At 35.6% G+C, this 24,775-nt stretch overlaps 2 protein-coding genes across 8 annotated transcripts in view; one reads left to right on the forward strand and one right to left on the reverse strand.

Annotated features, from left to right (window-relative positions):
• Positions 1–23,157, reverse strand: part of Cep126 (centrosomal protein 126) — a 57,047-nt gene extending 33,890 nt beyond the window's left edge. For 5 of the 6 annotated variants that reach the window (XM_063256182.1, XM_063256180.1, XM_063256179.1 and 2 more), the window contains exons 1-4: positions 22,978–23,157; positions 18,288–18,407; positions 11,376–11,521; positions 8,417–8,528 (exon numbers count right to left, since the gene is read on the reverse strand). In XM_063256182.1, coding sequence (XP_063112252.1) covers positions 8,417–8,528; positions 11,376–11,521; positions 18,288–18,407; positions 22,978–23,105 — 506 coding nt within the window. In that variant the 5' untranslated portion in view covers positions 23,106–23,157. Of the gene's footprint in view, positions 1–907; positions 1,074–8,416; positions 8,529–11,375; positions 11,522–18,287; positions 18,408–22,977 lie in introns of those variants that run through there. The other variant, XM_063256185.1, reaches the window with a different exon arrangement.
• The window catches only part of Angptl5 (angiopoietin like 5), a 128,596-nt gene that overhangs the window by 83,107 nt on the left and 20,714 nt on the right, over positions 1–24,775 (forward strand). Inside the window, exon 1 of one of the 2 annotated variants that reach the window (XM_063256187.1) lies at positions 21,974–22,979. The exons of the other annotated variant lie outside the window; for it this stretch is intronic. The gene's annotated coding sequence lies outside the window, so the exon portion shown is untranslated. Of the gene's footprint in view, positions 1–21,973; positions 22,980–24,775 lie in introns of those variants that run through there. 2 annotated transcript variants of the gene reach the window in all.

A 24,775-nucleotide genomic window follows, 5' to 3' on the forward strand; every position in this document is an offset into this window, starting at 1 on the left:
ATCTCATTCTATCATTTAGAATAGGGATAATAATTCCTGTACATGTGTGGAGCCAATCTTCAGGTTTTTTAGAGCATCCCTATCTAGATAATAATATTCTGAATTACCCTTTGTCCTGAGTTGATGTCATGGGTCATAGGCATGTTTACAACCTAAAGAAAGTTGGTAGCAAATTCAGACACATAGAAACTATGAAACTGCTCATCAGGATAGGCAGGAATTTCCTCTCTACTTTTGGAAGCTTGATTCATTCACTGAGGAGTGTACACATTTGTTTTAGTTTCAGGAATATAAGCATGGTTTTCATGCTACAGAAAGGGTATCTTTAATATTCACTTGTAGTGTGTCAAAATGTCGCTGAAATATCATCATCATCTATTTAGAATTTTGTATTATCTGCAAACCTATGATATGTTAATTTCAGTTTATATATAAAGTGAAAAACAGAACTAAGGAAAGACTATGGAAAAGGATGGGACAGGGATAAAGATGTCATATAGCTGACTGTTTAATGCATTAGGGCCAATAGTATAAATCTTAATCACTTATTCCCAATTCAGTTAAATTATTTCCATTTTCATAAGTATAAAAACGTTTGGAAGGTGACAACACGGCCATATATGATATATACCTATCTCCAATACCCATACATATCTTTATTTGGACAGACTGAAATAGTGAAGATTAATGATTATTGATGATTATTAGATACTAATTATCTCTTTGTTACTACAGGCAGATCAGGGAGAGCAAGAATTTAGTACAAGCTCCTGAACATTGAGGGTATGTTTCTGTATCTTCCTTTTACACTTCCCTACTCTTACGTAATCCTTCCCCTTGGGTCAGCCTTCCCCCCACCCCAAAGAAGCTAAAACTACAAAGTATCTAACAAACTCAATTTATTTACCTTTAAGGTGGTCGTCTCTCAACTTTTTCTTCACTATTCCTTTCTTCTCTACTCCACTTTCTTCTCTTCTCTTCTCTACTTTCTTCCCCCAGTGAGGAGGATTGAAAGGAGGTGGGGATACAGAAATACAGGGAGAGTGAAGCATAGGGGGAAAGGAAGAAGAAATCATAAAGGAAGCAGAAACAGGGGAAACTGGAGAGGCAAAAGCTAAATAAGTTGGAGGCAAATATGGAGAAGGAGATGAATGCAAAGGAGATGACAAAAGTGGTCTAGATGAGGGGGCAAGAGCAGGAGAAGTAGAAGAGGGAGGTGGAGAGAGAACGGGTGAAGAAGAAGAAAACATTACTGAGGGTGAAGAGGAGGAGGAGGTAGAAGAAGATGAAGGAAAAGAAGATGGAGAACGACAGGGAGGTACATGGGGAGGAAGTGAGGCCGGCTGACGGCCTGCAAAGGCCTGGGGCTTACTTGACAGTGTGGCTCGTGAAAGGGATTGCTGAACTGGCTGAAAAGGATCCAATCCATCAGGATATTCAGGCAGTGGAGTGGTTTCAGAGAGACCGGGGCCTGGCTGGTGATGGGGATGACTGGACAAACAAGAAGGCTTCAAAGCAGGGAGAGCAGCCAAAGGGGCTGGAAGGGAACGGTGAGCAAGGGCAGGCATTAGAGTGCCTGGGGTAGAACGGTGTGCTGGAAGTAAATGTTTGGGTCTGAAAGCTTTGTAAAATAGCTTGTCCTGTGAATCAGGATCAGGAATAAACAGAGAATTTTGGGATGGAAGAGGTCGATGATCAGGCGGGCCAGAAAAAATGGGGGCTGGTAGATGAGGGAAACTTCCCGAAAAGCTGGATGTAACTGGGGCCGGAGGGTGAGGAATATATTTGACTGGGTATGACACTGATGGGGCAGGTAAAAAGGTCCTTGAGAGAGTAGAGGGGACAACAGGCAGAGTCTGGGGCTGCCGGGTAGGAGACACAGTTGGGTAGCTGGGAAGAATCTGGGAATGGTGGGACAGTAATGGAGCCCGTGAAGAAAACAGTCCACCAGGTGAGCAGGGATCAGGTGTGGAGACAGCTGGACAGGCAGGAATGGATCTGCACAGGTGGAAAAGTATTTGGACAGGTGGGTAGAAACGGCCTTATTAAGATTTGTATGAATTTAATGGATTGTCTCTGGACTTTAATTTATGTTACTCTTTTGATCTGAGGGTCCATGCATGATCTTCACTGGCTAACCAGCAAGCTCTCACCACAATAGAAAAATGTACATGGCTAACTCAGGTACCCTTTTTCTTAGTTTTAGAAGTCTGTTAGCCATACGGATACTTGAATTTGGGCTGAAAAATCAGGTGTAAAACATGGTAGAGGGCAAGAAGACAGTAGCTAGAGACAGTAGCTAAGCTCTAGCCAGACTTTGCAGGACAGCACGTGGCTAGAAAACACATGGATATTGGAGATAGATATCTAACACTGTTATTATGTAAAAGAATAACAAGTATTTAATATAGGGAAGAATATACCCTTTTTACCCTGTACCTATCAGGAGTGTCAAGATCATTCTGTGGTAAGAATTTGGTTGTGATGGAAGACTGATTACTTTTTATATTTTTAATTTTAAGTCTCTGGTTATTTTTATATTTTCTTTCTTCTGAAAAGGTTCTATGGTCATAAAATATATTCTTTGGTTTTTCTTGAGGCTTGAGTATAAATGCTCTTCTTTTTTTACAGTTTTTTTTGTTTTAGATCACATTACCAATATCTGAAACTGTATTTATCTACTATTAACATTTTCCACATTAGAACACTTTTTCATGAGTACTGATATACCCTGGCTTCTTTGGAAACTCCGTTTCTTGGTAACACACTTTAGGTTTATATTACATTAAGAAGGTATTTTAATGTAACAATACTTATGTCAATAATAATTATATGTGCAATAATTCTATCCTAATTGCCTAACATTTGATTCTTACATATCAACATCTTACATCTGAATTGCATTTATAGTTTATAAAACATTTTCCTATACATTATTTACTACTGTTAGTTATCTGTGGAGAGAAATGCAACTCTGAAATAATGAAACTACTGTTCTCCTTATATTTTGTACATATTTTTGTTTTCTAAATACATGCTTGTGATACATATATACACAGAAACATATAAACACCATAAAGTCAGTCATAATAGTATATTACAATAACATGAAAAGTAGGTATGTTAGTGCAGATTGAAAGTCACTTTTCGTAAAACAAAGATGATGCATATTTAGTGATCCTAGTGCAAATTTAATGTCAGGATTTTGATATTTTAATTCTCCCAAGACTTTAAGCAACTACTCTTTGTTGAACAAACAAGTCTAGACTTTCATTTACTGCATGGAAGAAGTTTTAAAAACTGAAAACATCTGATTAATGTGAAGTGTAACAACTGAGATACAGAAAACCTAAAAATGAAGCATCCCTGTATAAAAATGCACATACTTCTGTTCTAAATTATTTTGAATTTTCAGCTCAGCCTAGATTTCCCCTGAGCCTAGGGACCCCGCTCTTTAACTGTTTGTCAATTTTTTAAGAAAAGCTCTCCATAAAGCAGCCTAAATTATATTGCTTTCACCGCCTTAACTTCCATTTGTTCCTTACTGCACTGTTCTTTGGTCCTGCTTTTCCCACTTGGGCTCTGCTTTGCTTGCTGTAGCAGTAAGCTTTCCTGTTGTGGGACACAATTCCTGGCGCTTACAACTTAAAGGTAGGAAAGGTTCAATTTAGCCCAGTTAGTGGGAAATTCAATTCATAGTCAGCTGGCTGGGACATCATGGTGGAAGGATATGGCGGAGCAAAGCTTCTTAGTTCATGGCATTCAACATGTACAGCAGGGGAACAGAGCCAGACGTATGGCACCCAAGGCCTTACCTCTATGACCTACCCCGACACAACCTGGAGCGTGCTTTACTAATCTGCTACACATTTATTAATCCAATGAAGCTAGCATGGGATGATTAATGTTCAAATGTGCAATTTACTAATAACTGTAAAAATTTACGGTATCTGTCTAACTGCCTGCCTACCTTCCTACCTATTTGTTTTGTGGTACTAGGGATCAATCCTAGGAGTTTTGCACTTGTTTTTAAATTTTGAGGCAAGTTTTCACTAACTTTCCAAAATGCCCAGGCTGGGTTCAAATTTGTAATAATCTTTCCTCAGCTTCCCAGGGTGCTGGGACTACAGGTGTGTAAACCCATTCCTCCTAAATAGCTCTTAAGTCATCACAGGAGATGAAGGCGGAGTGTTGGGGAAGTATAAAGAATTAAGATGTGTTAGGTACATGTAGCAATTCTCCTTGATGAATATAAGCATTATTTACTACAGACATGTACTAATAAAAATTTTAAAAAGATGAAATCATTTTTATTACCTAAGTACTGCTTTACTTAATTTTTTATACCTTTAGTCTTACCCTGCTTTTTTCCACCCTGGCAATATTTCAAAAATACAAATTTGTTCTTATTTTAAATCTTTCACTAATTGTTTACAGAACAAATTCTTTAACAAGGTTCTTCATGGTTTAACTCATGGCATCCTTTCTAACCTACCTGCCCACAACTCTCTTTTCAATGTACATATAAGCCAAACTAAATCATGTCCCGTTCTCCTAGGACAACATGGCCTTTTACGCCTCTTTATACGTAATTATAAGTAATTATTCCTTATATCCCAGGTTTCCTCTCAATTTGTCTCTCACAATCCCAGAAGCCACAAGGGCTGCAACTGACAAAACATAAGGGAAGGCCACCCAAGCCCTTTATAGTTTATATCTCCCTGTAACTTGCGCCAGGTGCTGAACATGGACCTACAGGATTTAATGTTTTTCCTACTGAGTTTAAGTCTTTGACCTCATTTTTTTCCTATTCCTATTTCTTCCCTTTGGAGTGGAAATTTTTATTATGTCAGAAGTTTTTTTTCTTTTTAATTTTTACTCAGATTCCCAGATTAAGAGTGTGCCTTGGTCTCAGAGGGGACTTTGGACTTGGACCTTTTAGCAAAGCTGGAGCTGTTTATGAATTTGGCAACTCATATCCATGGACTGCATACATTTTGCATGAAGAGATGGATACGAGTGTTTTGGAGGTGAAGGATGGAATGTTATGATTTAGATCTAGAATGTCCCCCCAAAGTCCTATGTGTTCAGAGATGAGATTTTTGGAAGGAGACCGCATCCGGGGGACACTATCCACTGACAAACCCAGAGCTGACTGTGCTGTTAGGATACCTGATCAGAAGATAGGGTCACTGCGGATGTGACCTGGAAGGGCGTGTCTTTCTCCTGCCTCTTTGGTTTGCTTTCTGCTTTCTGGCTGCCATGGGATGAGCAGCTGTTCTCCACTCAAGCCTTTCCACCATGCTCATTCTGCCTTGGAGCCAGCTGACCATGGGCTGGGACCATGAACCAAAATGAACCTGTTCTCCTTTGTCTCGGCTGATGGGTTATTCCATTCCAGTGATGGGAAAGTGATTAAAATAGTTATTATATACCTTTTTGCAGTGCTGGAGACTGAACCCAGGTACAGTGTAGGCAAGCACTGCACTATGAACTACATCTCACTTCTACCCTTTCATTCTTTGTCAGATCTGATCTTCTTCACTAAACTATTACAGTGTTATTCTGATTTAGGCAGTAATGACATATGCATTGTAGTATCCCAATAATTTCCTCTTTGGTTTACTGGAAAATTCCATTTATTCTTTATCATTTATACCATTTACCTTTTTAAAGTTATAAGGAGGATATCATTCCCTACTTTAAAATCATCATTGGCTCTCCATTTTATAGGATAAAATTTAAACTCCTTGACTAAATGAATAACCTCAAATATGATTTCAATTAATATTTCCAGATCATCATTTGTCCTACTAGCAACACAGCTTATTGTCCTGTCACTCTACACAGGTTCCATGTCCTTTAGGATCTCTGTCTTTTATAACTCTCTAACTTACACATTCCTAAAACCCAATGCCTGCTTCTTTATAAGACAATCCTTTCCTACTCATTCTTTACAATTTTTTAATTTTGTGTTTCTTTATGCCTTTGTTACTAATTCTATAAGAGAAAAAAAATAATTCTGTAAGAGCCTCCAGTATATAGTATTACCTATGAATTCTAATTTAACTGCAAATACTTATTGGGCAGGGGACAATATCTCATTCATAGGTGTAATCCATGTTATTCAAAGTATAGCACAGAGTATATACTTTACTCATCTCATACTTTTTTTAAAATCCTACTTGACCTTTCTAGATTGCAATTCTGTTACTTATCACTTTGACATTATGTTTAAACAGGGTAGATCTCTCTCATTTTAAATGAAATGTTTAAACAGGGTAGATCTCTCTCATTTTAAATGAGAAGGCTGTAGCTCATCCTTATGTTTCTTCTGGTTATTGTAACTCTTTTATGTTTACAGGGAAGCTATATTTCATATTCCTTTCTTTCCATTTCTTTCAACTCACTGCAGTCTATTTTATGCTGCTACCACTCCACTGAAATTGCTGTCAAAAGTTGTCATGACTTTTTTTGTTGTGAAATACAGTGAACTCATTCTTTCTGGATATTCTCTCTGCTTCTCCAGATTTGTTTCCTATACTTTCCCACTCAGCCGCACTCTACAGAGGCTAAATTCTAACTTGCTTTCAGACTCATGGCTGCATCTGACTAATGAATGACAACAGCAGGAGATAGGATGCTGACAGAGCAGCTTTTGGTACTTATCCCTGTTTTCCTCCCTGCTGTGCTCGGTTTAGCAGTGATTATGTTTCTTTACCTCTTTATCAGCCTTCTTCCACAACTACAGCTCCTTTCGGTTCAGATGTGTGTTGGTACTGCTAACTTTGCTGACAATGCTAAAGGACCTCACAATCTTTTGGTGGCTTTACAGTCCCTTTATTAACTTCTCGCCAATCTTTTAAATATGCCTCTTGATTCCTGCTATGATCCTGACGAACACAACTTTTTATTTTACTAGTTCACTCATTCTTTAGAAGTCATTTATCTGTGGAAACTACTTCTTTTCCATGAAACTTGATCCTTCCTTAGTGTCCATAATATTACCCTCTGCTGTCAATAATTCTAGCTGCTCCTATTTGCACGCGTCTCTTTTTGTACTTCTTTAAATGGCGTTTTCTGGTGTTCATCACAGGACGTGTTCTCAGTGGTTGACCACATCCACTGTCATTTCTCTTCAGTTCTAGATCATATAATTTATACATTTTTTGAATAGTCTTTTTTTTCAGTGCATTACTCACAAAATTTCTCAATGATTGGAATGATACGTTTTAAAAGTTTGGATTTACTTATCTGCTTAAAATCCTCTTAAAACTCTAGGATAAAGTTTGTATTTCTTAACATATAGATGCATTTACCTCTATGGCCTCACATCTACACAAGCTGTTGCATCCTATGACTTAACCAGATTGTCACTCTTGTAATATCTGATGCCTTCTTGGCCTTTGAATATGTTCATTGCTTTGTTAGAACATCCACTCGACCTTTCCATGATTAACTCCATTTTCTCCAAAGCTTTGCTAAGGAGTTCTCTATTTTATGAGTTCTTTTCTGAACTCTATTGAAAACTGACACTATAAATTTTTGTTTTGTTATCCCTAATAAAGGGAATTACTAACCACAGATATTATAAAAGTGGAATAATGCTGTGTACAGGTCAAATATTAATATGATTTATTCTACATATTACTGGTATCCAGCCAGGAATACAGCTCAGTGGCCCAGCACCTGCCTGGCAAGTGTGAGGTTATAAGTTGAATTCCTGGTACCAATAAATAAATAAATAAATACATAAATTCCATCTGAACTATTGGTATCTTTATGTAAATAAATGTGAAATACTATTATTATTGCTTAGTTATTATTCTATATTTCTGAAGCATTATTTTACATGCTAAGGATTGTATTTTACAATAGTATACCTTTCCACATTCTCTTAGAAAGCTTGATCTAGTTCTTGTATGTAGCAACATCAGTAAGTATATGGAATAAATAAATGAAAAATATAGGATGTTAGAGGGTGCATAGTACTTGGTTAATATATCCTATTATTTCTAGATGATTCATTTATGCCACTTTGGACAGGAACTAGGAGTTGCTGTAGTTTTTTTTAGGACATTTAGGAAAAACTCTTCCAGTGAGGAGGAAAAACCCTTTTTTAATGTAAAATTATTTTTTTTAACCTAAGTTTACATCACTATAATTCAACTTTCTCTTCTCAGTAACAATAAAAGTCAACCCTGAGATATTAAAATTGTTTTGATGAGCATTTTCATAGAAATTTCATAGAAAATTATTCAACAAAGGAAGTACTTACAGTACCTAAAACATTTCCAGACAACAAAATAGAATTCTGATTTTAACTCAATTTAATCTGTGAAAATAAATAAGCTCTACAACATAGGTGAGAAGTAATTTAGCAACTAGAAATTACTATATACAAGTAATTATATACCTCCAATTTGTTGTTGGTCTGTGGGCAAAAGGAAGGTGTACTTCTGATTTCAGGTTGGATTCTTGAATTTGTTTGAGGGCCTCTTCTAATGGAGGAACTGTTTTGTGAAAAACTGAGAGAATCAAAAGAAAGATAAAACAGTAAAGAATACTTGGTCATCAATGTTCTATATATAAATTAGTTGGTCAATGGATAAAACAATTGTAAAAAGAAACTATTTTACAATAGTATAAATATTAAAATTCTGACATCTAATTTTCAAAAATGAACTATTTCTTGGAAATTTTCATCACCAATTTTAAGCATTACCTGAAAAAAAATTTTGAGAAATGTTCAGGCTTTTTAATCTGTCATATAAACCCCTCTATATGTGCTCTCATAGTCCCATAACTTTCTGACGAAATTTATAAATATTCATATGAATAAAAGAAATATAAACATTCATTAAACATTCACTGTTATGTCTTATTTTTAAGCACTTTATAGGTACTGTATTAACTAATTTAATGTTCACTATGACTTATGAGGCAGATGCTATTTGAATTTGACAGTTAAGAAAACCAAGATACATAGAAGCCAAGTAACTTGTTTATGCTCTTGTACCAGTATGGACATTTATACACACACTGCTTTGTAAAACCTTTAACCCAATTCTGCCTCCTATATGTATTCACTGTCCCAAAGCTTTTTTTTTTTTTTGATCCCGAAGCTTTCTAATGTGCACTTTGATGTTTGATATACTCTTATTTCTTTTACTTTTTTCCAAATATTCAATTTAGATTCTTGCTCAATTGAAATATTCTTTTAAAAATATTGCTTCTCCTGTTGCTTTCAGTATACTACTACATGATGATTAATTCAAATTTGAATTCTAGAGGCAATTCATTTCCCTAGCAGTTACGTTAATATGCTAGAGAAGAATGCAGAGCTGTGGGATGGTCTGCTGCTATTCTAATCATAAAGGACATATATATCAGATTTTAAGTATTAGTTCATGAAGGTTGTTATAATACTTTAAGCAGGGTAACTTACTAAATAATAGGAATTTATTTCTCACAGTTCTGTAGGTTGAGAAGTCCAAGATCAACGAGCAAGTGGTGTGTGGTAAGGGTCTATTTCCATGTAGAGGGTATTTTTTTGTCTGTGTTCTCACCTTATTAAAGTGTTAAGTAGCTCTCTGTGGTCTCTTCTAGGGAACTAATCTAATCGGATCCCAAAGGTCCTATCTACTACCCATCACTACAGGGATTAGAATTGCAACATATCAATTTTGGAAGAGATACCACAGCGAACAGTGACTGTTTTTCTAATTATTGTATTTAATTTCCTATACGGGTCTTTATTGGTGGCTTCAGATGGACCTACATATCCTCCTATTCTCTGCTCTTGTAAATACAGATGGTGATTAAAATATGTTCAGGAAAGTTCACTTATCATAAATACCTTGAATTTCAATATAATGCCTATTTTTATCATCAGGCTGTTCAACAGGCTACTAACTTCACCAATAAAGACCTATGTTTGAAACTGAGTATAATAATTAGAAAAACAGTCATTGTTTGCTCTGGTATGAATGTTTGTGCCGCTTCCAAAATTCTTACATTGAAATACTAACTCCTAAAAAGCCTCAATATCACCATTAACCATTTTTAATAATTTAAAATGCTAATTTAATATATTTGACACATTTACATTCTATACAACTTTTATATGCATGTAGATAAAGGATAGACAAGTATATAAAGACATACATTTAAAGTGTTGTCTAGTCATATGACTGTATGTATACTTGAATATATAGTTGGCCTCAATGACTTTGTTCTGTTTTGGTGCTTTTTTAGTTTTCTGAGACAAGGTCTCACTATGTAGCTTCAGATAGCCTTGAATTCTTGGTGATTCTCCTGCCTCAGCCTCCCAGTACTGGGATTACAAGCATGTACTACCACACCTGGCTTGTCCTCACTGCTGCTATATGTTCCTTCTGTCTTTGATGTCTTTTTGTTTTCTTTTTGCCTGGCAAAAATTCAATTGAAGTACTTTTCCAGGAATCATATACTTGATGTCCTTACGAATGTTTAGTGTTCCTCTCTCTCTCTCATAATATTTTTTTTTGACTTTTTTTTTTTTAAATCGGTACCAGGGATCGAACTCACAACTGTCCGCTTGCAAGGCAGGCGCTTATGCCGCTGAGCTAAATCCCCAGCTCCACTCTCGTAATATTTTACACATTCTGTTATCATAGAAGATTACCATATTATTAACATTATTTACATTACTCTCATCTCCAAAATAGGCCATGAGATGCAGAATACAATGAATATAGAATACACTGAGATTGTATATCAGCTTAGACCAGGCCCATGCACAGGGTAGCATATAACAGAATAAGATGGCTAAATAAATGCAAAAGGGTCTGCCTATCTTTATGAAGCTTTGACATAGATGCTAATTCTGTCATACTATTGAAGGTATAAATATGTGAACGTGCTACCAAATAATCAATTATAATAATATTTAAATTTCATATTTATTTGGGTATAAATCTTTGACTGTTAGATTATATTATTTTGTAGACTTTTTGTTCTGCTAGTCTCTCAAATAAGAATTTGAACCAAACTGTGGATAAAATGCCAGAATGAATGTGACATTAATTTTCTGAATGCAAATGTTTTTTTTATTACTTAATTGGTTAAAAAAGATGAAACTATAAGCCATTTTAAAATTGAATCAAACTTGTAAGATAATAGAGAATTTACTAACAGAGGCAAAAAAATATTCTCTATTTAAACCCAAATCAAATTACTGTTTTTCATTTGGTTAAAGTCCTACTTATTCAAAAAGCATGCTTGCCTTTTAGTTTTGGTTTCTATTTGGTTTCTTCATGTATCACTTTATTGCCAAGTCAAATGTGGTTGTAAGTTTAATTTCTGTTCCCATATTGGTCTAGAAATTAAGGTACCTGCTCTCCTCCGTTGAGAAAGAGGAATATGGGCACGCTGGAATTTTTCAGTAACTTCTTCAAACTTCTGTTTTCTTTGTTGAAGTATTTGTTCTCTAATTTGGTGTTCCCTTTCTTCATGTTCTTTCCGTTTTTCTTCAAAAGCTCTATATTTAAAACAAAGCAAATAACAGAAATGGCAATAAATTACAAAAACTCAAAATAGAAGAAATAGTTTAAAACAATGCCATTTATTGCAGTGTTTTCATCGTTCAAATTTTTTCTCAGAAAGAACAAATCTTAGATTTTTAAAAGCTATGTTGGTTAAGAATTTAGTTTTTTTTCTTTTTTCTTTTAAAGAGATTACGACAAAAGAGGCCATAACAAAGCAGATCAGAACAGAACAATGTAAGCAACACAGTATTTCACCACAAGACAACCCGATATAACAATAGCTACCATACTGTCTCTTTCCTTGAAACAGTTGAGCATACTTTCGTACACAATAGTATCAACCATAACAAAATAGTATAAAACCATTAAATAGAATGAAAGTATTACAGGGCATTCAGAACCAAATAACAGAAAACGAACAATGGTTACTATATTATCTCACTGTCCATAAAAATTTTGTTTATACAACTACACATGATAAAATCCAATAAGATACTACATGATAGAATCAATGAAGAATTTAAATATATTGTAAGTGTTAATTTTAAAAACCTCATCCACATCTTTTGCAGCTAAGAGAAGGCTCTTTAATAAGGACACTTCCAGTTTCAAGCAGGCCTGTAACCTGTTCTCACTTCCCAAGCTTTGCTGTGGAAAAACCTTTTCCTAAGAGCTATGATGTTGCAGATAGCTAGTTCATGAGTAAAAGAAGTAGCCTTGCAAAATATGGGCAAGTAGCCAGACATGGTGATGTACTCTTGGAAGCTGAGACAGGAGAAGCACAAGTTTAGCCCAGTCTCTTCCACCTACGGGGTCAAACAGACCCTGACTTAAAAAAAAAAAAAAAAAAAAGAGAAAAGAAAAGAAAAAAAAAAAGAGCTGGGACTATAGTTCAATGTAAAGGTATTGGCTTCAGTTCTCATTGAGGAAATACAGTATATATCATTTCCTTTTAGATCAAAAATCTAAAACTGGCTGTCACATTAAATCTGAACTGACCTAAAAATTCAGACAATTTACAGAAAATTTCCACCTCATTTTATAAATTTGGAAGATTTGATAAGCCTGAATTCTTCCATCATACATGGTTACAGAAACCTTATAATCCTCATTTTTTAAAACTTTCTTGTTTCATTTATTTGTTTGTTCCTAGACACCTAAGTGTATGTTCTGCTGGAAGTTGTACTATCTTAAATTAGTTTTGTCCTTTGAAAATGTATGTGTGCATGTATACTATTTAAAAATAATCTGCTACCAAAGAAGGCACTAGTAAACTCCCTGGTACAGAAGCCTCTAATGGGACTTCCATGCAATGCATGAAGCTGAGAAATGGATGACAACATATCTTTTAAGATTTTTAGTGCTATAGGTTACTATTGTTTTTCTAAAAATCCTCTGTCTGGATCATTAGTTTAGCTTAAATAATTCAGATTTAGGGCACTAAGCTTTTGGATAGTAAGGCTATGTATTTTCAAGTAGTCCAATCGTGTGTTAGTGGGAGGTAGTGGTACCGTGCCACCTCAAACAATCTCTTTTAACAACCCCTCCAAGTCAAGACAAGGAGCTGTTTTTTACTGTTTGAGTCAACATAGTACCAGGACACTTATCTACAGAAATTAGGCAAGAAAAAGAAACAAAAGGCATCCAAATTGGAAATAAGAAGTAAAATTTTTCTCCCCCATTGTGCTGGGAATCAAATGCAGACCTTGTGCATGCAGACAAATGCTCTACCACCAGGCAGGCTGCCATGACAAAGAATCGCCTCTTTCAAAATGTCAACACCACCATTGTGAATTTCTGTTCTAATGCTACAAAAATCAAGTGTAGTGTAGAAGTGTGAGGGTGTGAGTTTGATCCCTAGCCTAAAAGCAACAACAACAAAACTGTTATTGACATAAGGGTAAACAGACCAATTGAATTTTTAGAATATGGGTCACAGAGGTAGACCATCAATATACAAATATATTTTTTTTAAAAAGGTGATAGACCACCAGAGAGGGAAAGAAACTTATTTTTCAACTTAAGTCCCAGCACCATTTGTTGAAAAATAGATCAGCACCATTTGTTACAGGGAGTACAAACTATATAAACTGTAAAAACTAGTAGGCCATGAACAATCAGGAAAAGATAAGTTAAAATCATTTCATATGTATTATACAGTTAAAATTAAAACCCTAGGAAAGTTAGGAAGCCAGTGAAATTCACATACATAGCAGGTGGGTATGTAAAGTGGTCAGCTCCTTCATAAACCTGTGTGATAATTTCTTACATGGTTAAACTTAAGATATACTCTAAGACTTAGTAATTCCACATTTAGTTATTGTCTCAGAAAAATGAAACATGCTTATTTCCTACTTGCAGACTCTCTTATATTTGACCATTTTGATTTGAATTTTCTTTCAGTCAATAGTGTTATTATTATTAGCTCCATTAGAATAACATAGTGGCCATCAATAGGAGAATGGATTAACAAATTATGGCATATTTTTATAATGGAATACCACTCAGCAGTGGAAAAAAAGAATGAAATACTGATAAATGTAGTAACATGGATGAATTTCAATATTAAGTAAAAGAAGTCAGAAACAAAGATGGACAGGTAAAACTAATTCTGATAATAGAAATTAAACCAGTAACTATATGAACTTGATCACAAGGGATATGATTGTATGTAAAAAAGAAAATGAGACCATAGATAGGGTCTCACTCTGTAGTTCAGGTTAGCCTCAAACTCAGGGTGATACTTTTGCCTCAGTCACCGCAGTCTTAAAGAAGTAATGATATGGAATTATTAACAAACAAACAAACAAACAAACAACAGCAAGAAGATAAACTGAATGGATAACTGGTGAGGTCTTCCAATTGGTGAATTCAGGATACTAGAGGAAGTAAAATGAAAAGACAGGACACTGTACATTAGAGCAAGGGACCAGAAATTAAGAGTCAGGATGCAGAACATCCTTGGTGAAATACAACTGAAAGGATGAAGCTGAAGAGAAACAGGCCGCCAGCTTGAATGGATTCCCTGAAGACATTCACATGACAAAGAACAGTCACTTAACTAGAGGTAGAAGACAGAAGAGTCAGGGTTAGTGTCTAAGGAATAAGAGAATGTCCAGGTGACTACAGTAAGCAGGGGTAGGGCTGAGCAGCATATGTCGATGGCCCATGTCTCAGAAGAGTGGGGATTTTAGAGAAGAGAGGACAATGGTCAGAAGTGACAATGAGCAGCAGCGAACACACCTCGCAAATCATTTTTGTATGCATTAGTCTCTTTGTACTTTGACAGTATAACTCTCTACATTTCTCTAATATCTTTTGTCAAGAGAAAAAACAGAAGCCATAGTAGAACACTTGTCATCTACCTCACAATTTACTTACATCAGTATTTACCGGAGATAGTGAACCAGAGAGGGCCTGCTTGACATAAGGTAAATAAGGAGATTTCTCTGGAAATACGACATTTAAGCTGAAAATTTCACAATACAAATATCCTTTATGAAATTGTGAGGAAAAAAAGCAATTTAGACAGAAGAAACATACAAATACCCCAAGCTGGGAAAAAAAAAAGTAGCACATTTGAGAAACTGAGCAAATACTACCAATTCATAAAAGTTTGGCAGTAAGGAATGATAGATTCTGAAGCTAAAGAGGGAGCTATTTCCCTGTTATACTCAAAATTTTTTGTGTTTATGTGTGACACTGGAGATTAAACCAGGGTCACTCTACTACTGAGCTCTAGTCCAATCCATTTAATTAATTAATCAATTAAGGCAGTGTTGAGGAGTGAGTCCAGGAGTCCTTTACCACTGAGCTACAGACCCAGCTCTTTTAATTCATTCATTAATTAAGGCGGCACTGGGGACTGACCACAGGACCTTTATGCTGAGCTACACCTGCATCCTTTTAACATTTTAAAAATTTTTGAGACAAATTCTTGGATGGCTCATGCTTACAAACTTGGGCTCCTCCTACTTCAGCCTCCAAAACTGCTGGGACTACAGGCATATGTCTCAATGCCTGACTGGAAAGTCATGTTTGACAGCAAATTAACATCAGTATCATTTAATTTTGTTCCACAGTGGCCCTGTTCTCTGGGCTAAAATGTATACATTTCCAGGACCATGTAGTCCGTTCTAAACTGAGTCAAATTAAACACAATGAAATGGGGCCGAGAAGCAGACTATTCTAGTCCCAAACTCAGTGATACACCCAATAATAAAAAGTTTATCAATTATAGAAATTATTACTACTGTTTCTTCCTTAAGAATGAATTGCTGAGTATCTTTTGTACTATTACATGTTAGGTATAGTGACAAGTGCTGTGGGAATAGAAGGAATTGTTGAAAAAATATGTTCTTTGCCACTGAGTATGTTGCCATTCCCCCTTAACCCTGGAACCGACCTCTTTCACAAAGGAAACAGGGTCTGCCTTGACAGCTTTGGAAGGGTCTGTTCACTGGTGCAATTCTGCCTCATGAAAGGCAGAACACCTTGGCTCACAGTGAGCTACCTTACTGAATGACAGCCATATGTTAACTGTTTGTTCCATTTTCCCTGGACTTTACAACCATGGAGTATCATTTCCTTCTGATGGGGAATATTCTTTAAAGTGAAAAACAACCATCACGGCAATAGACTTCCTTAATAGGAGAATCTAAGTGGTAACATTAAGAGAACCTAAAATCCTGACAGATACTTGTAGAACGGAGAGCCTGTCTTCTGAGATACAGTCCTTTTTTTTTTTTTTTTTTAAATGAAACTGCAATTCAGATTTAGGTAGTTATGACTTCCCATTTAACTTTTAAGATTCAACCATATTTTGAGATAATTCAAAATTAAAAAAATTAAAATCAGGGATAAAGTATTATTCTTCCAAGCTGGAGAAAAGTTTTTAGAAATAAAAATGCCAACAGCCTGTAAGACATGAAACTAAGCCAAGGAATGTACTGGGTTTTCATTTTCTGACAAAACCAAGTTTGTCTTCCAGCCTATTAGTTTTGTGCTTGGCAAGACATAAAATTATTTAAATTCCCAAAAATCTGTAATAAAACTATTTTCTCATCTTATTTCTGTTTTAAGAATATTTAATGTTTTTTACGGCGGATTTTAGTATCTCCTCCAAAGTGCTTTATCTGTTACTTGACAGTCTTTCCTTTTCTTTGGGTAACTGTGCTAATTTGGCCTTTGTCTTCCTTATTCTGTCAGTTGGTTACACAGGTCTTTTATCACAATATCTGAACTTTTAAGTCTATATGCTTACATTATAGTGTTCTAAAGTTATCTGAAGTCTCTTTTTGATGCCTTTCTTAAAAATTGCTTCTTTTCTTCATGAGGTTGCTATTAAATCAGATTATTGCTATTTTCTGAAATATGAAAGAATATTCTCCCAGCATAATGGCTGACTCACCGGTACTCAGGTAGGAATGTATGTTGAATGAATAAATTCCTACTCACTTATTTATCTGAAGGTAATTCTCAATAGTGGACGAATAACAGTGTGGGAGAAAATTAAGCTTATTTCTCCTGGGTGTTTAGGGAGCAGTAAATTTGCTCAGTCTATGAAACAGCATATTAGAAAGTTCTTTTAGGATGTACTCTACCATACTGACAATATTAAACAAACAAAGGGACTCTGTAGAAGAAAAGAAATTATGGCTCCAGTTCCTAAGAGCAATATGGGAAACTTCCGAGACGCCAGTTATGTAACAGGTTCAAAAGTAACTAGTACCTCTTGGAGCAGGAAGATACAAGGATAAAATCCCTGGAGAGAAATAAAGGAGATTATTGTATAAATACTGAATGAGAGAACAGAAAACTTGAAAATGTGATAAAATCATATAATGTAAGAAAAATATTCATTAATAGTTTTTCAAGAATGTGCTAAATAAGAAAATAAATGAGTGATTTTTAAAGCAATTAATGGAAATAAATAGCATTTGATGTTAGGAACATTTTCATTTGACTACTTCTGGGTACACACATTGACAATATCAAAATACAACTGACAAATGGCAGAAGGAAACTGTCTCTATCTATGTTGGACAAAGGAAGGGTTGAAGAGAAATGTAATATCAGAAAAAAAAAATTACCAGTAAACAATTCTGTATCCTCAAATGGGAATTTTGCAGCATATGCCCAAGGATGTAGTTAATAAACTCTTGGGATTTTCTGCCATTCATACACAGTAGGTATATGGGTAAAATAGCAAAAACAACAATAAGAAACTGCATAACTGCTTTGTCTTAAAAAAACTAATAATTAAAAAAATTCTATAAATGCTAAGCATAAACTGGATAGTTTATATTTTCAATTTATTTTAATGTTTACACAAAAAGCTTTATTGGTTCAATCATTTATAAAATTGTATTTAGCACATTTCTATAATGATTCCTATTTCTTTTCATTTTTATAATTGAATGAGGGTAACATTACAGATAAGTTATGTAAGGTGAATAGTAAATCAAAACAAATTACATTAGAAATAAAGTAATAATTGCTAGTCTTGTAATTCATCAAAAAACAAAGAAAAGAACACATTTTATGACAAGAAAAGATTGTTATGGTCATAAGCCAGTGAATTAGAAAATACACCACTATTTTTGTGCTTTAGGCAGAAAAACAATAAAATTTCTAATGCTATGAGAATCTTATAGATAAAATATCAGTCATGATTAACATTCTAAAATACAGAAATAGAATATATTAACATATCGATTTAAGAATTTTTACACTTCTGAATAAAATATAGTTACTTACTTTTTTCTCCGGTTTGACTCCACAAAATATTTACGTGCTCTATTTCTACATATCTTTTGTTGCTGCAGTAATATTTGGCGTTCTTCTTCTAAATTTTTTTCTAAATGAATTTTCATATCTCTTAAGATTGCAATAAGTTAAGAATAACAGTTTATGTCTTTAGTGGGTATATGACCAAAAGATGTTTCATATAAAAATTATGACTTGGTATTAGAATTTGAGATAGAGCTCATTTTCTTTGGGGTAAAAATAAATTATTTTTGGAAATTATTGGAAATTATTTTTGGAAATTAGTCCAGACAAGAAAACTGCATATCTTCATTCACTGAACAGATATTTGGGAACTATTTAATGGCAAGTAGCCTTCAGAGGTATGCACATAAGAAAATGAAAGAAGGTTGTATTTCACTGATTGAAATATGGAAAGTAGATAAATTACATGCTTCAACAGTTCACTTAGAAAGGTCATACTCAAACATTAAAAAATCAACTAGAAATATAATTGGAATGTTTGGTAATATAATTATTAGTGATTTATATATAGATTATGAAAAACCACTCAACCTTTGTTAAAAAAAGGATTTTTTAATGCACTTAATGCTAGCAAAACAAAAAAGGATAATATTAGTATCTATCTTCAAATTTAACCTTTCCCCAATTAAGATGGTTAAACTATATTACCATTACAAATAACTGTATCACACAATTTTTTTCTTGTCAAGTCTATCAAAGTTAGCTTGATTCTCTTTCTCTTCTGTGGTCCCTCTTTCCACTGCTTTGGCTTAGGCACTCACTTTCCTGACCTACTTTGGTAGTCTCCTAACACATTTCCTTGCTCCTAAAATGATGACTTTCTTGCTGAACCTCCACCAAGCCAACAATATATGCCAATCTGACTTTGTTATTTGTTGTTCTCCAAAAGCACCTATCATCTTCAAGGTAAATCTCAAATGCCTGGGCTTGCATTTATATAGCATTCCATAATCTGGTCCTGTTTTTTCAACTTCATTTCTTAACATTTATGTTTCTTAGAATATAGTAATCACTTGATAAAAACTTGCTAAAGGATTTCATGGAGAAAATTCTCTGAGGTAGAGTTAACAAGATTAAAAGTTTATAGCTTTTAATGCATTAATGAAAAGTTGGCTTCTCAAGGAGTTAAGCAAATTTATATGCACTTAGAAATACAAGGTTTTTAAAATTTTTTTAATTTTAAAGACAAGTTTTAAAATGTTATGAATGTTTGATAGGATTTTTTGGAAATAGGATGCAAACCTATATTTCATTATGTGAGCATTAGTAAACTAGAACACTTTCTATGTTAAGCACAAATTTTAACTTTCCTTTTTTGAAAATCATAAATTTAAGTCAATGGCCATTTTATTTATTGAAAAACTGATTTAAAAAAATCAACTTCAGTAAGTTCAATATAAGTAGAATAACACACATGTTAATTCTCAATGCTAGTATTTTTCCTATATATTTCAAGTTTTACTTAATTATACAATTTCTCAAAGTTTTAAACTAATATTATCTTTGAAGATTTTCCTTGGAAATTAATTCTCTTCAAAAGGCAAAATTATGTTCAAACAATGAAAAATGTGAAATTCTTTTTGTCAATTTTTACAATTTTATGTTTATACTTATTCTTTTCAGCAGCTCAAGTTTATTTTGAAATACAGAATAAAATATGACTCAGGGTAGAGATAATGAATATGACTACTCATTTTTAGAGTTCTAAGTAAGAAACAGATACTAGAATACAGTTCAAAAGATCTTTAGATCGAAGGAATTGTTCGTGTATCTGATTTTAAGGTTTGTCAAGAACTAAATATACTTGTAACCTAAGGAAAAAGAAAGCCAAAAAAGTTAATTATATGAGAGGTGGGAAAGTTTAAATTCCTGAGCCGAGGGAAAAGAAAGTGGATAGAAATAAGGATATATGTATAGATTCACTTTCTACAGTAAAATTGGTATTTTATCAGTGAATCTGGAGAAAAATCAAGTGGATGACAGTGTGTGCATTTGTATTCTTTGTTGTTGAGGGACTTGAGGGAGTCATGGCATCTTTTTTTTTTTTTTCTTTTTGAGACAAGGTTTCACTATGTAGTTCACGCTGGCCTTGAACTCACTTTGTACCCCAGTCTGGCCTCTAACTTGCAGTGATCCTCCTGCCTCAGCCTTCTGAATGCTGGGAATACAGGCATGCGCCACTATGGTGGGTATTCTGTATTTTATGAAATGGTAAGACAATCTATTGAGAATGGTGGTAGGCATAGGCAGTTACCTTGTTCCTGTTTAGGTGAAGCTGGGACTCTTTTGTGTGCCATGTGTACTGTCTTGTGATTTCCTTTGCCAACATTTTTATTATTCAAATGAAAGAGTAAAGAAGGGAGACTATACTAGTTTCTATGTAGCTGAAGCAGAACAGGGGTATGAAGAACCAAGTATGTTGGTGAGAGAATGTGTCTAAATAAAGAATTGGGTATAAAATGGGTAATAGGAGGAAGTTGTTAGGATAAAATGGGTCAAAGTCAGGATATTTGTGAGAAAATGAGGCACAGTATGAAGACAGGATCTCTTTTTAAACAAACCTTATTTCTACTTGGATTCTAAGAGTCTTAAATGTAGAAATCCAGTTAATTTTAATCAGATGAGCTGTATAATACAGTTTTATTCTTTTATAACATTTAGAATTAGGAAATCCTACATCTGCTTAGAAAGCTAGATGGTCTCTGAGTATTGCACTCACATATGGAGATTACATTTTTATCAAGACAAAGTTTTTTTTTTTTTTTTTGGTACGAGGATTGAATGCATGACCTCATGCTTGCCACGCAGGTACTTGCGCTGCTGAGCTAAGTCCAGTCCAACACATGCTTTTTAAAAGACTGATTCTTTCACTTGATTTCTTTTTCTTTTTCATTTAGTTATACACATTTAGTTTAATTTAGGAATTAAATGGGAAACACTACAGAAACTAAGAACATTCAAAACAATTACATAAGGATCAGTGTTTCTCCAAGTGGAAATCATTCTTTAGTTTCATATTTTACTATGTCCAAATTCCCTTTATAACAATTAAAATATATTATACAAAGTTATATATGTAGTACTAGCAAAATAAATGTAAGCCAGCAAATACACACACACATATGCATATAGAAAAGCAAAAATGTTGGATTTTATCAGTGACTTTTGGTCATTTATTGAAGCCACTTACAATTTGATTACTTTGAAGTAGATAATCTTTATATTTTACTAATGGATTTCTTTATAGGAATCTGTCGTAATAATTCTGGAATACAGTCTTTTTGCTTATGTTCCTTTGATGTACTGCAGAGTTCTATTCAAAACTTATTTTGGCTATTTGCATCTATGTTCATAAAAGTTAAAAAATTGAAGCTTATGACTATTTCATTATGAAAATGATGGAAAGAAGTCATTCACAAATGCTTCCTATATGGTTATTTAGAGGTAAACTAAGTAGAAGAAAATTCAAGGGGGGAGAATCAAATTCATTCAGAAGACAATCCTATTTATTTCAGAGTATCTTCCTGAGAGGACAATTCAGGAGAGCAGTGAGAGTGAAAGACAAAAGGAACCCACTTAATAATGAATAGATGAGAGAACTAAAAGCTGCTATTGCAGACAACTGCTTTGAGAACTTGGCCAAACAAAAGGGATGGAAGCTTGAAGAAAACATGAACAGAGAGGTGAAGCTCTGTATATACCTGTTTTCTTCAGTGGATCTGTATCCCTAGAACCTAAAATACAGCTTACAAAGAACATACACTGAGTAGAAATTGTTTGATGGTTTGCTGTCAAAATCGCAACAGAACATAAAAACTATCCCAGAAGCTGGAGACAAAGGGATAAGAAAACCAGGACCGAATGGGGCTGGAGTATAAGGGTTAAGATGATTATGCTGCAGCACCACGGCCAACCAAATTCCTCTGAGAATACAAAGGTTACATTTTAAGGATTGTAATATGGTTTGAAAGAAAAAAAAAATATGCTCCATATATTCTGAAAACAAAATTCTTTCACTCAATTTTCTACAGTGTTACCAACAGCAGCAACATCAAAAGTGGGTTCAACTGATTCCCAGGGAAAAATCAGAAACAATCCAGACCGTGAAAGTTCATTTCGGTCTCTGCTATCCCTCTGACAACTGACTGGGTAGAGACGGAAAACAAAACAAATGACCAAATTGTGGTAGCTCTGGTAAATGCATCAGGGATGCACTAGATTGACGGTTAAAACAGATCTCCAGACTAGCAAAACATTTTATTTTTTGTACGATTTCTCTAAGGAGACATGATTAATCAAAAAATGGCAAATATACAAGAACATAATGGCATAATTCTAGGAGGCAAAACATCTCCCTCACAGAATACACATTCATTTTAAAACCTACAAAAATTTTACAACGAAGTTGAAGACTAGGGGTAGGGACAACAGAGTGGCAGGGGAAGGAGCCACAGGATGAAGCGGTATGATTTTAGGGACACGGAAAAAATGACAGCTGCTAAAGCAAAATACTCGCATCAAGATGACTTGCTAGTTTGGACCACGTTGCGTTAGCGACAATGAAAATCTAACGGAAAAAACAAAACAAAACAGAACAGACAAGCCCCACTTCGAAGCCCACCGCCACCCGGCGGCGGCCTCAGACTGGGAAGGATACAGGTAAGCGCCAGGTCGGGGACGCGCGCCGCTCTCCCGAGGGCTGAGCGGGGCTCTGCGGAGGACGTCCGCGGATTCCGCGCCCAGGCCGGGGGCCGCGCTCTGGGCTCCGGGCCGCCCCGCCCGCATCTCTCACCTCAGCACCGCCTTCCGCCTCGCCCCCGCGCCTCCCTCATGGCCGCGCCGGCCACCTCCGCCTCCTCTCCTCGGCCCCTCCCGCACCCCGTCTCTCAGGCCTCGCGTCACGGGCGCTGAGGAGTCGCCCGCGACAGCCCTGGCTCATGCACAGCGGAGCTGGGGACTGTGGTGGCGACGGTAGCTGCGACGGCGGCGACCTCGTTCCGCAATAGCAGAGGTGGCGGCAGCGACCCGGCCGCTGCCATCCTGACAACCAACCGACGCCGCGTCCTTCGCGACGGAAACCTGGGAGAGGGGCGGGGCGGGCGCATGCCCGAATCGGCCAATAGGAGGAGCCGGCGGCCCGGCGCGCTCCCAGCTGCCCTGCGCGGGAAGGCGTAGCAACCGCTCTCTCCTGGGACCGCGTGGTTCCCCTGGACGACGGCTAGACTGTGCGTTAAAGCCTGATTGGGTTCTACCTCCCCTTCTTTGATGGTGTTTTCACGAGATTGATCAAAAACAGTGAAATGGAAAATTCTCAGATACGGGAAAATGTCAAATTCGGAAATACTTATTTTTGGGTGTAATTTGGGGTTAGATTTGATATGAAATCATTTGGGGTTTTGGGTTGTGAGGCTTGAAGTATCACTATTCCCACATGCTGCCTCTTAAAAAAAAAACATTGTGTAGCGGAAATTTTCTTTCTCTGCGTGCTGTCACCCATTCCAAAATGTTTTTGCCATTCTCTCTCCATTGCTCTACTTACAAAGGCTAAGTTTCAAATGCTCCACATGCTCCTTGCCTTGGTGCCAGATTCTGGAAATGACTGTCACAGCAAAGTGGCCTGATAAGTAGGCCAGATTCATACTAGTAATCTCCTGGGAAGATAAGCCAGAAAAGATCATCTACTGAAATTGTTTCAAGAGGTTCAGGAAGTTAAATGGAACTATGAGCTACTAGGGCTTTCTTTCTTTCTTTCTTTCTTTCTTTCTTTCTTTTTTTGGTTATTCGCCCTTTTTGGTACTGGGAATCAAACTCAGGACTTTGCACTTGCTGCCAGGCAGGCACTGTGCCTCTGATCTATATCCCTGGCACTTAAACCACTGGTTTAATGTCTTTGCAAGTGAAAATTTAGAAAAAGGTTGAGACTCCTGTTGGAGCTCAGTCTAAAATTACATATACATTTTGACTGTAATCTAGCCAGTTTTATTTATTTTTTTAATTTTGAAAAAACCCCCAAATTGGAAACAAAATTGTGCAGACCAAATAAAGATCTCTCATCATTTGAATATCTCTGGCTTTGTGAATCAATTTCTTCATTTTTAGACTTTAATAAACTTTTCCTGAAATGATTTAAAACAGTTTTTGCAAAGTTGGGTGTAATGATTCAAACTGGACTGTATTCTGGGGACTAAGATTTTTAGGTGGTACAACAAATCTAGTTTTGCACAAAGTGCTTAAGTCCCATTCAGAACTATGTCAGAGGATAAAATATATAATCCTAACAAAGGTGAAATGTGTATACTTGGACGATTAATTGTCTGGCAAGTTTTTAATTGACCTAGCCACAGGAACTGGCTTTGTTTGATTCCCACCGCTATCATTACATTTTTCTCCAGGCATGATTTGACAGTAAGCAAAATGGGGCAGTGTAGAGTACAAATAAAAGTGAGAAGGTGATG

This window comes from Cavia porcellus, unplaced genomic scaffold (assembly GCF_034190915.1).
Source record: "Cavia porcellus strain 051 isolate PalLab524CR breed Dunkin Hartley unplaced genomic scaffold, mCavPor4.1 scaffold_9, whole genome shotgun sequence".
Lineage (NCBI taxonomy): Eukaryota > Metazoa > Chordata > Mammalia > Rodentia > Caviidae > Cavia > Cavia porcellus.